At 41.6% G+C, this 14,480-nt stretch overlaps 1 protein-coding gene across 1 annotated transcript; it reads right to left on the bottom strand.

The window, feature by feature from the left end:
• Positions 1-3,973: 3,973 nt before the first annotated feature.
• On the bottom strand, positions 3,974-14,255 carry vri (nuclear factor interleukin-3-regulated vrille). The gene is made up of 2 exons (XM_071599182.1): positions 13,936-14,255; positions 3,974-6,376 (listed from the first exon to the last, which is right to left on the bottom strand). The coding sequence occupies exon 2, from the start codon at positions 6,354-6,356 to the stop codon at positions 4,740-4,742; it is 1,617 nt and encodes a 538-aa protein (XP_071455283.1). The 5' UTR covers positions 6,357-6,376; positions 13,936-14,255; the 3' UTR covers positions 3,974-4,739.
• Between the last annotated feature and the right edge of the window lie 225 nt (positions 14,256-14,480).

Below are 14,480 nucleotides of genomic sequence, written 5' to 3'. Positions count from 1 at the left end.
AAAGAGGACAAGCAAGTGTAATACTTTTAGGGAATAAAACTGAACGCAATATTTCTTGTGACATCGAGGAATTTATTCTGGTCCCACATTAAATTGGCAGATTGGACCACCAGGATAAAAAAGAAGAGGTCGATTCGACCAATTACATATTCCAATACTAATTCTTCCCTCGAGCAGCACATTGCCAATACAAAATCAAAAGTAGCACACTTACATTTATGGTTCTTAAGATTAACTATATTGTTACATAGTTGTTTAAATATATTTGTAATAAATTAAAATAATAATAATAATAATAGAAATGTTATTTGAACACACCTTTGATTTCATTATGCATATTTGTGCAATTGTGCGAAATTTTATGAAAATTTTTATTGAAATTTCTCCTGTCATGGTGAAGGTGAAGACGAAACGAAAGACGAGACGAAAAAGAGAAAATATTCACACAAAGATGATGTATTTATTTTGAAAATTATGGAATAATATTAAGTTAAAAATAACGCATTTTCCCTGTAAGAGAAGAATGGTGGAATCAGGTAATATTAGGTAACTTATATTATTTTGAAGTTTTATTTTTAAAAGCCGTTACATTTTTCTTTCAGTTCCGTTGAAACTCTTTCCTTGCTCTTTTGTGAGCTTTGTTTCATTGTGAAGAACACAATTTATGAACGGAAATTATATATTTCGCGATATTAAACGTTTGAACAATGTGAATCTATGTACTAGGCAATTTTTCCATTTGGTTCGTAGGTTAGAAGACCTAACCTTTGTAAGTATAACCGTCTGAAATGGTCCACATCATCAAAGACATTTTAGATACACATGCGATGCATATTCGAGTTTTAATCGCATCATTTTTTTATAATTTCTTCTTAGAAAAAATGAAATTTTTCCAATAATTTATCAATGGAAGAATTTGATGATTTACAATCAAATATAAAAGTTTTGTGTACTTCAATGAAGGGGACTTTTTTATTCATGATCAATGCACATCTCTTTGAAACAATAATGTGAGACACATTTTATTATTTTATACATAAGCTCATTACTTATTTTATATTGACTTCACAAAAATACATTGGGATATCATGGTCTTTGAAAGTTCCTACGTGCATCTAGTAATTTCGATTAACAAAATTTAACACTTCGGTATTTATCAAAGTCTTTTCTAATATCCTCTACTTCTTTCTCCCTCATATATCACACGCACTAGACTGATTTTCACGTTCTTGCTAGAAGCTTTTCGTATGTTTCCTTTACCACATCCGTCTACAGCAAAAGGGAATAGCCGTTGGGATATTTTAACAATTTACTATTGGTTCTTTCATTTGATTACAAGGGGCATCTCATACATCCCAGTGTTTCATATATATATATATATATATATATATATATATATATATATATATATATATATATATATATATATATATATAACACTTTTTGAAAGTCTCACAGACGTGAATAATAATGTATAACACTTAACACTAGTGGACACAGACAAAAACACACAGAAACACACAAAAAAGAGACTCACTATTTTTCGAATTTTCGGTGGTCGTGACCACCTTTATCAAGGAAGAGAGGGACAGAACTCTGGGAGTTCTGCCCCTCTCTTCCTTGATAAAGGTGGTCACGACCACCGAAAATTCGAAAAATAGTGAGTCTCTTTTTTATGTGTTTCTGTGTGTTTTTGTCTGTTTCCACTAGTGCTAAGTGCTATATACAGATATATATATATATTTACGATTAACGCCTTCATTTCGCCAAAAACTTCATAGTAATGCACTTTGAATCTACTACTTTCATTGATTGAATCGGGAGAGTTTATGGAATTTTAGATGGAATTCAATGGAGTACATGCGACAGACGAGATTTACTTATATTTTGGACTTCGGCTCCTATAAATCTATCCCCCCCTTCAATATTGGGAAACATTGTGTAGCCTTTCAACGTTTTGGGCTACATGGGTTTGAAAAGGGTTACTGAGTTTCTAATTTAGCCTCAACTGTTATTTTTCCACTCATTAAAAATTTCAAATGTCCCTAGTGACAAAAACTTAAAGCATTTGAAATTAGCTCCATCTCTACTTTCAATTGGTTTAACTCGTGTGTGAAACCCTAATAGGAAAGAACAAAAACCTTTTACGTCTGCATTTATTTCTTATGAAACCAGCCAGGATGTTTCTTCGACGTTTGCCTTTAGAAAAAGTAGCTTTAGCGTCCTTTGTTACAATAAAAATAAACGAGTACTACTTTCATCAAAAGAGCATAATTCAGGACTAATCACTGGAAAAGGAAAATAAAATTTTGTTATGAACTACCCCGAAACCAAGGAAGGCGCTTGATCCCTAGATAATTGGGTCATGTGTACGTAAGTGAGTGAGAAAATATCTAACCACTTGCCTTACAAATATCGAATGAATGGATTAGGTACATGCGAAGTTGCTGCGTATGGTGCACACTAAATGCTGGTTGAAATAAGTAAAAGCGTGATAGAAGGAACATTTTTTATTATTGCCCACTGAGGTTATCTAACAAAACCAAAAAGCAATCACGACTCACATTGGGTTTTCATACTTCAACGAAAGAAGCAATTGTCAGTTATCATTAAAATGATGGGACGGGGTCATCCAATGTAAATCCAGTGAGAAAAGATAAGAGATATTTCGTGTGTCTCGCAGCTGAAACTGAGATGAACAAATATTCTGCCATATTTCAATTGGCGTGTGTGACATGAATACAGCAGATTTTGTGTATTTTGGCTAAAATGTGTTACGCTAAAATTTCTTAGCGTCACACATTTTAGCGTCACACAATTTAGCGTAACATGTGTTACGCTAAAAATTTTGTATTTTATCCATTTAACTTCGCATGTAACTTCATGTATTTTAATTGAATGCATTTATTATATGTGACTACCCTACTTAAAAAGCGCTCGAAGCAGAGAGTGCGAGATAAGACTGAAGCAAGCCTCCCCCACATGGCTTCGAAACGGGATCCTTGGGGTGGAATCATAGGATATTAGCCATTATACCATCCCATTTCACTTTGTTCCACAAATACTGAGAAAAATTTAGTATCCTTAGTTCAAAAATTGAAAAGAAATTCGTATGTCTTGCAAAAAATATTTTAAAATGAAGAACTCTATTCTTCATCAAGGTTAATCTAATTCCCCGCGTTGATACACATTCCGTTGTCTAATTCTTATCCATTCCCGGCCATGAGTGTTCAAATTCATACCCAGGTTAGGAGTGGTGGCCCCATGAAATATCACATATATTTCCTAGTGATTCCTCCGCCAGTGACTTCTTTGATCTTATTGATTGTCTATGCTATTATTTACCTCAACAACATGTGTCCTTAAAGAAAAGGAAACCAGAATCGTAAGCAAATGGCTAAAAAAAACTTTCTCTATGCGCATGGCTAAATGATAATATATCTTGAATAAACTGACACATAAAAAAATGAACAATTTACCACAAGGGTAAAAAACGACCTCATCATCATCAACCAAGAGTTATTAGATTGACGATTTTTTGGTATGTGGCATCTCTCCAAACTCTTCTGTTCCCTCCTTCATAGCTCCTTGCTGCCATATTTTCCATTAACTTCTTCCCAAACACCATCTTTTACCAACCTCTGCGTTACTCACCCTTTACTTTCACTCAGTTATGGTTTTTTTAGTAAGTCTCAGGGCTAATGATTAAAAGAAATGCAAATCTCTATCAGACACGAGCAAGAAATCTCTGGAGTATCCTTTCATGTCCATTAAATGGCCAGTTTCCACTAAAAAATTTACATCGAGTACGTAGTCAAATGTGGTGAAATAATGTCGGTAAAATAATGTTCACTTGTTCATTTCTGAGAGCAACCGTAAACTCAGCTTCATTTGCAAAACGTTTATGACCCATCTTAACCTTAAACATATCGAATAAAGGAAAGGTAAACATCACTCATGTAAACACCACTCATAAGACAATAATTATTCAGTTTATTTATCAAGCAAACTGAATATACAATGTCATACATTTTTGCTGCTAACAAAATGTAGGCACATTTATACACTTGAGCTGTTTGACGCTGCCTGGCTAAACAATTCAAAATATCAATTTACGAGAATCAAAGTGTAAAAATTTAAGAAGAGTTAAAAGACAAACACAAATAGCAATAGTTGAAATAGCGATGCATTCCACTGCCGAATCTAAATTACCGCCTTTAACATGAAGCGTGATTTACATTTGGCATGAATACATCATACATGGTATTAAATATCAAGTCCTACTCACAAAATTTACCATCGAAATCTAATGATTACATAGGTGGTCGCTTTCAAAAAGTTTATAATTATTAAAACAGTCTTAATAGTAATTCACAATAAATAGACAAACAAATACAAATTCTTGAAATCCATGCTTATAGTTCATTTAAAACATGGAGAATTCAATGGAACACTTATTAAACACACAGCCTACTGGGCCTGCGGCGATATCCTTACACTACACAGTCTTTGAGTTCATTCTTGTGCAAGAGAAAAAGGTGGGCAAAGAGAGGAAGTATCAAGTTTATTGGCTTCCTCACGTAAAGCATCACATATACACAGAGATGTCCACTTAGATCCACAATTAAATGCAAGCCTTCCCATTAATGCACACGACAAAATCCTGATCAACGGACTCCAATGGATACAAAGCATACAACCAGGGGGAAATAGTAGACATGGTACAGAAAAATAAGGGTTCATGGGATCCCGCAGGATGGCGTCGAGGTAGTTGTATCATTTCTCGTCAGGATGCTTTTAAGGTTGGCCACCTCGGACGCCAGCTTGGCCAACTGGTTCTTCAGTTGGGAGTTCTCACACTGAAGGTTCTCTGGCGGGGGAGTTGGGCTTCTCTCAGACTCATCTGTCGAGTGTCTCGTGCGCTTGCGGGCCGGGTTGTTGGCCACGGCCCCGGGTCTCCCGGGTGCCGCCCTGGTACCATGCCACTCAGAACCCAGTGAGATGCCGGAGTCTCGTTCGTCGCTGCTACCTTCGGTGTCCCAGGGAGGACTGGCCCGGGGCTCCTGCTTGATGTTCTGTAGGGAGAGGAGAGCCGAAGCCGCGTCCTTGTCCCCCAAATGTGACTTGTGGCGCAGTTTGTGCGGAAGGTTGCTGCCGACGTACATGGCTGGAGATCCTTCGTCGCCACTTGAAAGCTCGTGGGGCGTTACAGCCGATTGTGGCGATTCCGTGCGGCTGCGGCTAAGGTTGAGTACGCTGTTGTTTTCTTCGTACTCTGGAGGAGCCGCTGGGCTGCCAATATTAATTATGGGTGGACTAGGGGGCCTAACGATGGAGGTGGCCAGGGGTCCTATACTGTTTGGGACGCCGCTGAATACTGAGGCGTGGTGATGCATGGCTGATGGGACAAGAGGTGGCAGCAGGTGGGTGGGGTACTGGTGGTAAGGGTAAACCTCCTGGTCTGGGTATCCCATGGATGGACCGTCGGTGTAAGGGTTGGGACTAAGGTCGTTGTTGTATTTGGAACCATCCACACTCATAGGCTCGTGGATGACCGGGGTGGGGATGGGGTTGGGCGTGGCCGCAGGCATATTCTGTGGCCTTGGAGAAGGGGATGGGCAAGGAGGAGAGGTGTACATGCTAGGGTTGCTCACCAAAACTGGCCTGTGAACCGTGGCCGCTGGGGGCGGGAGGAGCGGCGTAGAGCCATTGCTCGGTGCCGGAGGATGGCATCCCATTCCCATCACCGTTGGCGGCATGATTTTTGATCGTTTGGTAATGCTCAGGACTTGGTCGGTGGTGGGTAGTGTGGCCATCACCGCCTCCAAACTGATCAGGTTATCGCTATTGATTCCGTACTTGTCCTTGATGGCCTTCAGCTGAGCCTTGAGGATGTGGTTCTCCTTGGTCAGATCCACCACTCTCTGCTCCAGAATCATGTCGTTGTACCGTCTCTTCTCCCGTGACCTCTTGGCTGCCTCATTATTCCGCCTCCGACGGTCCCAGTAGCTTTCGTCCTTCTTGTTGTCCGGGATGAACTCTCTCTGCTTCCTTTGGATAAACAATTCCTTCCTCTTGATACTGATGTCGAAATTGCTAGGTCCGCTTCCGTTTTGATAGTCGTCACCCGGGAAATTCGACTCCCCACCGTAGATCATTTCGCTGTGGTCACTGGAGTCGGGGTTGGGAGAGGGTGCCGGGGACACGGCCGGGGTAACTGCCGTACCCAACTCACAGCAAGGGCCATTGGGGACGTTACTCTGGCTGCTCGGCATTGTATTGTTCAGTAGCTGCACCGTAGGAGTTTCACCATTAATGGGCGATCCACTTTGTCGGGCGACGAATTCTGCCACCATAATTCGTTGCCTCAGCACATCTGTAGAGAAAACGAGAAAAATATTAAATAAATGAATCTCTCTAAAATATTTCAGGCCTATAAATATGTACTAAATAAGGCAAGTAATATTTACAATATGGGAAAGTCTGAAGCTACAGCGTGATAAAGATAAAGTAATTGTTTCCAGGTAATAATTTGCAAGAACAAACGCTTTTCCGAAAACACAAATTACTTATGCATTTTACTGCTTCTCTATTTTGAACATGAATCATAATATTTCCTCCGACATTTAAGAAATTGCAAATTACTACATACTAATCATTTACCAAAGGGTGCACATTAAATATTATTATTAAATTCTAAAATACATTTCCTAGCCTATCATAAAAATAATCAAATTTTATAAGTTATTACAAATAATATACTGTTAATACAAACTACTGATTATTATAGTGGAAAAAAATATAACTAATCCAAACGTCAATTGAAATGCAAACTGTGAATGACCATATGAGCCTTTCAACATTAATATTTTGAAAATTAATAATCTAGGATAAATAAAACTTCACTTATACCCGAAGGATATCGACGCAACGTTTTTCGACAGTTAAGATTCCATTTGGGGCTGAAACACGTAATACCGCTAGGACTAGCATTAAAAGGGTACCGGAATGTAAAGACGAAACGAAATAAGTGCTCTCAGACTAAGGACTCTCTCTTTCCTATTGAATCGTTGATTATCTATGGGGAAAATGAAATTCGCTTTTGATTAAGTGTGTTTATTAAATGAATGCATCCAAATTTGCTACTTCACCAAGTTCGAACAATAAAAATGTCTCCAAAAACCCGATATATTTTAGTATGTGAACCTGCTGAGACATTACTTAATAAAATAAGTTAAGCAAGTTTAAGTCAATTATAACTAAAATTAAGGACAAGTAAAAAACCATCATACCATCTGATTGGCACGCCATTGTGTTTATACATTACATGTGCAACTAAGACTTCGTGAATACAATTCTTTGAAATGTCTTCTCTAGTCGTCAAATGAAGGAATAAGAAAATTGTACGTAGGTATAGAAAGAGAAGACCATGCAAAGGTAAGAACGAAACCCATAATGAAATAAGGACAATTTGCACTTTTCCACAGTTTATTTAACGTACGACGCGTTTCAACTCACAGAGTCATCATCAGGTACAAGACATGATGATGACGCAAGATGATGACTCTGTGAGTTGAAACGCGTCGTACGTTAAATAAACTGTGGAAAAGTGCAAATTGTCCTTATTTCATTATGATGAACTTCCACAACCTCAAGCCTGAATCTGTTGAACTTAACGAAACCCATCTTAAAATAGGAATACCGGCAACAGCAGTGGAACTTTTTGGTTTTTGTACGTCGCTATTTACTATCTCCATTTTATAATTGATCTAAATTGTACCTGTTGAACGTTATAATATAATTTTTATCTTACGTTGAGGTCAGCAACAGAAGAGCCGTTACTTATATCACGACAACCTGAGCTTGAAACGCCAAACCTGATTTTTATAGCTGGGTTTTCAAAACCATTTAAGCCCCCAATTTTTATTACAACGTCTATGTACGTCAGGAATAAAAATCCTGTATCTAAATACATTTACCTTGACAAGTGTATTAGGTTAGGGAAATACGCATATCCCTAAAAAAAATGCATTGCATGAATGATAAAATATTCCTCATTTTATGGAAATAATAACTTGATTTAGATGACTGCTATAAACAATGATACCGACTTGTTAATTGCATTTTTTCGATCGAAAAATTATTGATTTACCAATCCCATGTGATAATTAATAGATAGGACGCAGCCATTTCTATTTAATGAGATATTTCCCCAGAGGAACTAAAGCACTTACTCACACTCAAATATCCATTTGTTATGGTTTTCGTTTTGTTTACTATATATATTAAATAATGAAAAAAATTAATTCAAAATGATTAATATAGCTAGCATGAAATTTTCGAATACCATTACACCACGCCGCATCGCGGTCTCGTGATATCAACCATGACAATTTAAAAAAATATAGAGGATAAAGACAACGTGCGAATCACCATCTAAAGTTCTACACGGGCAAGTTAAAACCAAAATAATATGCACGCATGTGGCGGTAGAAGGGAATGAAAATGATTTATTCTCAAAGGGAAGGGACATAAATGGGGAGCGCAGGGTGGGGGGAGGGGCTCATCCCCTTGAGGAATTCAAGGGAAAAAACTGATATAAATATTATTGAAAACTATATTCCTCCAAATTTCCTGGAAAAATGTATGCCTTAAGGTAAACCGATACGATTGCTTGATTGCGCAGTAATTTTAAGATGTAAGTTTCGTGATCTTTACATAATCAACAGAAGATGACCTTCATGTGTATTCCCAAAATTGAAGTGAAATAATTTTGTAAATTAATTTTCGCAATGCTTCCCTTAGAATTCATTCCTTCCCTTTATTTCCCTTCCTTGAATAAATCATTTATTTCCAGAAATAGTGAATTAATACTAAATATAACTAATTCCACTAAGCAAACATTAATCTGAAATGCAAAAACGCATAATTGGATCGGCTCACTGAGTGTGGTGCTCTAGCCCCAAGCACCCCTGCCCAACTCTCCAACGCAAAAATTCTCCAGCTGGTCCCAATTCCTCAATCTTCAAATTCTCCGAAAGAAGAAGATATTGCTATATAATTAATCAGCCAAATCTGTGTTCTAGAAAATCGAGATCTTTCGTGGCTACTCTCGGCGACATAGTTAAGAGATCAACTTTTCCCTGAGGTAGAAGACATCGGAAGTTAACTCCCGTGAAAGATCACCTCTAGAGAAAAACCACCGAAGAAAAAATTCCTTCGTCAGTCTTTTCCCATTGTCAATTTTTACAGCACAGCTTTTCAGAGAGAATAATCATGAATGCCACTCCCACATCAGTGATATGGCAAGTTGATTTTCGCAAACGATCACCGAGAGACATTCGACAAAAACAAACGTGAAAACGGAAGAAATAACATAATTTAGAAATAGATGATCATCACATCGTTTTTTGGCAAAAAGATACCCTAGAGATACAATTATCAATGAATAATTTAGTTGTTGTTACTTTTGCCAATTATTTACAACAATTTCTCGATGACGTATTCACCAGGGTAGCAAAAAGAATATGGTGACGTGTGAGATCCATAGTGGTAGTGAGGCAATGGCCATTGGAGGGGGGTGCCTAGACGCGATCCATTCCTCAACCCCTAATACAAAACATCGACTAATGTAATCAGTTTCATCGCCTGAAATGCCTTTCCCTTCTACATTTGGGGAATTCACGACTTCATTCTTCCTCCGCAGGCATAACCATCGCTTCTTTACCAAATCCGTTCACCCTGTTAATTCCCATGCACTCTCCTTCCCTTATCCTGCCTTCAGACCACTGCTACTTCCTTTCCGTCCAGATATTCCTACCCGAATCATCCACCAGCAACTTGGTGAGTAGAATTCGCGAGTCGGCAAATTTCTGGACCCCTATAGGTGTAAAATCCTCCATTTCCGAGTTTTGTCCAAAACATCCGCCCTCCCACAACTCTCTCTTCTCGCTCTACTGCCCTTCTGGACCCCTTTTCCTTACTTGCTCATTCCGCTTTGCCTGACGCATTCGAGAGATCAACATAATTGCATATACACGTGAACACTTAAAACGCCTGTACATATAATGTGAATATCACGGCTAGCGAGAGGTTTTACAAAAAATAAACAAAAAATGGTCAAACTCTATCATTAGCCATCAACCCCGACGCTGGAGTTCATGGTTGTGCCACCGACAAAATGTAGCTTACAATATTTAGGCAATACTTATTCATAGGTCTTTCATGTGTGGCCCACCGCGTTCATGATCATTCTCTAATGTGCGCACACGCACGTGCAACAAAAATAATTAGCTAGTTCGTGCTCACATTGCTACGGCACACCATCATCGGAAGCGCTGACAGACAGCCTGAGGGTTCAGGGTTTAGATCTATGTGGCTCACGTACTGATGTTTTCATTCTGCGGGAGGGAGGCGTCACCCACGACGTCGGTCCTCCCTACACCCGCGGCCAACTCGCGGAGATTCCCGGTGTGAAATTTGCAAGTGGGCGGTTGGGGGGGGGGGAGAGATGTCACATGTGTCCCAAAAGGTCTAGTGCTCGGGTGTGGACCCGCCGCCAAAAGTTTGGAGGGGGAGATGGACGCGAATGAATGGGGGGGCGGCGGGGGTTGCTGCGGTGGGACGGATCAACAGGTGGACGACCGGGTGGCGCGGCGACCGTCCGCGCACCGTTATCCGGGAGAGGGCGTGTGGGCACGTGAGGCTGGCGTCACGTGGCGGCCGGCGGCGGCTTCCCCGTCGCCCGCCGGTGGGCGCCCTCGGGCGGCAGAACCCCGAATTTCCGCCGGCCAGCAAACGATCTCGCGGGATCGCATGAATGAAGTCTGCAGGTAGCCACTGCGTGCCACCAAGAGAGCGTGTGGCATGGGTCATTTGGTAACCATTTAACTAAAGAGTAATTAGTACTATATGATTAGTGAAATTCTAGGAGTTCAAATCGTCCAAAGCTATGCCTCCTTCTCTTTCGGTCTCGAATTGCCTATAGAAAATATTATTTCCATTTCGGTTCGGCAGTCAACTACGTTAAACTCCTCTCCAACCATATATGATTTGGCGCTAATTTTATTACTTCCTTTCCAGAGTTAACATCGAATAACAATTACATGTTGTCATCGATCTAATCTTGGTGCAACAAGTGTCTCCAAACTTAAACATTTAATGTGAATAATCTTCGTGCTTCTGCTCTCTCCCAACACAGGCTATCCAATAACAATGTTACTCATCCTGCATGTACTTCACGAAAGGATGGGATGGGTTTAAATATCCCATTGCTGGCTATTTCCCTCGGGGCAGAATCAAGAACAGGGGTCGCACTACGCCACACTGCTGCTCCAGAAAGACACGCCTAACACTCTCAAGTTAGCTCCCTTGGAACGAATTGCATAGCAAAAAATTTAGATAATTTCTCAAGGTGAAAAGGTAGAGGTAACACAATGCTATTAGCGGTCGTTTAGTGACAACGCAGTAAAACAATGAGGATGCATTTGTCGACATTCTTGTACGTTTCGCATTTCATATGATCTAACATAAGGAATACCGAAGAATAGAAGCCTGTGAAACAGAAGAATGGTGGAGAACTCGGGAGATGAAATGGAAAGACAAAGAAAGAAACGAGGATGGATGTAAGAGTAGAAGGGCAAAGAAACGTATGGAGAACTCTAAGGTAAAGAATGACTAGATGGAGAAAACACACCTCGAAGCAAAATAGATTAGTTAAAACCCTTAAAGAAGAATAAATTTTAGCGAAGATTCTGCGAGAAAGGTTAAGAGGCAGGGACATAGGACAAATTGAGAAGAACGTAAAACAGAAAAGTCATTCGGGAGTGGGCGAATTAACACTGGAGAGGAAATATTGGAGGATTGGAGTATACCAATCTTAGGAACAAAATGATGATCATCATCGTTGGTGATGATATTAAAAAACACATACAGCTTTGAAATACGACCGGTGTTGAAATAAATTGAAGTTGTGGATCGAGCAACGAAAAGTCAATAATCCACCTTCCTAGTGTTTTATTCACTGCAACTAATACCGCTTTCGAAGAACTGTTTCCGAAATTTTTTTAACAAGTATGTACATAAAGGGTATTTATTATGCAATAGGTAAATACTTCCATATATACCTATTAACAGACGCACACATCTGCTGAGAAAATGAGGGGTTCTATTTTCCGGCCGTCCCCAATGAGTGTGTGGATGGGGCGCGCGGTATTTTCCCTGCCGGTATTCCGGGAAACGCACATCTCCCTTTCTCCATCGGCCCCCACCCTCACGGGGTTTTCCCAAGACGACGCGAAGCCGAATCATGCTGTCGGACACATCGGGAGGCGGACGCCGCGACCCCGTACGGAGAAGCTTCGGAAGACACGGCTCACGTAACGAGCAGACCGCCGCCCCTATGGGTTCCTCGGTTTACCGCGGTAAGAGTAAAACGGGCAACTGGCTAGGCTTTCAGAAAGTAAATACTCTTACGATTGTATACTTTGGAGCGCGAAATAAAATTTTCTGAAGAGTGAAACTCATGAATCATGGGGGGTCATTGGAAAAGTGGTCCAGTAAAGAAAAGAAGCCTTCGAAACATGATGCCGGAGGAGTTTGCTGAAGATGAAATAGACAGACTAAATGAGGAATGTGGGAGCGCTCAGAAAAGCAGAAGCGACACATACTATTTGAAGAACTCTTCGGAAAAGAAGAACTAATTAATTCGACACTCCTTGAGGCACAGTTGATTTATATAGAAACATAATGGAAGGGTAAAATGAGGGTAAGATCCTGCGTGTAGCAACAATAGAGTAGTACTTAGGGCAAATCAGGACCGAAGTAAAGGAGAAAATCCATCAGGTGGTGAGGACATTAACACTAAATAGAGAATGATTAAGGGCTGCAGTAAAACCAATCTTCGGATTGTATAACAGCTAATAATTATGAAAATCGCTCTTGAATTGCTTCCATCTCGTTCCTGCAGCTGAATCGTCCAATCCTTTGCCTCCCGCCCTAACCCTTAGCCCAACGTGCGCCCGCCACTCAACACCGATCATCGCGAGTAACCAACGTGGAGGATCATAGCAAGCATGGGAAACGCCGCGACAGCCTTCTTAGGTTTCGTGGTCGAATCACCCGAGGGGCAAATTGTCAGTTCTTCCCCCGGGTTTTGCGACTGGTAAACACTGAGTGTTTACTGTGGCACTCGGAACAAAAGTCAAGTGCTTCGGAGCACCACAGCAAAGCAGGGGAGGGAGGAAGACAAACGGAAAAGCCATGCGCTGAGCTCAAACAGGGAAGTTTTCACATCGAGGGGGCATGCGGGGGCGGGGTGGGGAATAAGCAGAGACAACGAGTGCGATCCACTTATGCATCTCCGGAAACTGCGACGGACGTCGAGTCCACGAAAAGAGGGTCACCGCTCTCTTGGCACGCGACACTTCAAACATATGATCTACGAATCCATTTTCCCCACGAAGGTAAATCATCACACTAAACTTCTATTCCCAAAAAATTGCAACATTCCTCAAACTCGCAAAAAATATATATATTTTCATGATTTGACCGCGTGCGACTGGAATTAAACGCAGCGTTTGTCACTGAGAAGGGAAGGTTCGAAATGTCAACGAATTTTATCGATCCCCAATTACAGTTATCACAAATAAACCACGAAAATATTTCACCGCGCCCGACAGAGGTGAAGCTTCACCGTTAGCACATGTCCGATGAAATGACTGCAAAGGTTTTACCAGTCCGTCAACGGTTCGAGGACTGAATCCGCGGGGTGTTATGACCCCGAGGTGGGTGCGTCTGAGAGGTCCCCGTGCGAGCGCGCGCGGTGTCCGAGGCCCAGGTAATCGCGATGGTAGATGTCCACGAGGGGTGGGTCAGGAGAAGCGGGGAATCAAAACACACACGGAGGAGAATCGGAATGAAGGTACATAAACTAACCTATGGCAATGGTAGTCCGGATGCACCGATACCACGACGTCCACAGGCAACTGGCACGGCCGTCCTCTGGAGCTGGAGCACACTCGAGATGGAACAACACTGGTCAGGGTCACCACTGTGGAAGACGGGATGCTCTCGTGTACGGGGCAAAAGGTGTGGAAGGCGAGCAACTAGCTCGCTCACTGCGTGAATGGGGGTGTGTGTTTGCTGGGAGGCTCGTGACCGTGGGGGGGCACAGATGAAGGTGTTCCCCCGGAGAGGGACGTATTCCCCTCTGCTCTCGCTCGCTCTGTCTATTGCTAGCACTAAGACCTCCTCGGGCTGCGCTTCGCTTCTTACTGAGCCTTCGCCTTCTCTCTCCCGCGGTAGTATCCAAAGTGGCGGGCGCTTGTGGAGGGGAGGTGTGGAGGGAGAGTGCGGAGAGGGGCGACGTTGGGGGCGCGTTGGGATGAGGCAGAGTGGGAGAAGGAGCTACTCCCCACTCCGCTCTCCACCAGCCCCCCTCCTCGCTCACACGGAACGGAGGAAGGGGGCTCGGCGGCGGC

Source organism: Hetaerina americana, unplaced genomic scaffold, assembly GCF_022747635.1.
Source record: "Hetaerina americana unplaced genomic scaffold, ioHetAmer1.1.p SCAF_109, whole genome shotgun sequence".
NCBI classification, from domain to species: Eukaryota; Metazoa; Arthropoda; class Insecta; order Odonata; family Calopterygidae; genus Hetaerina; species Hetaerina americana.
Note: the sequence above shows the minus strand (reverse complement) of the source record. Positions and strands in the feature narration are given on the sequence as shown.

What these genes read in the sequence shown, in the direction of transcription:
- vri (XM_071599182.1), bottom strand. Translation starts at nt 6,356, where the DNA reads ATGGTGGCAGAATTCGTCGCCCGACAAAGTGGATCGCCCATTAATGGT.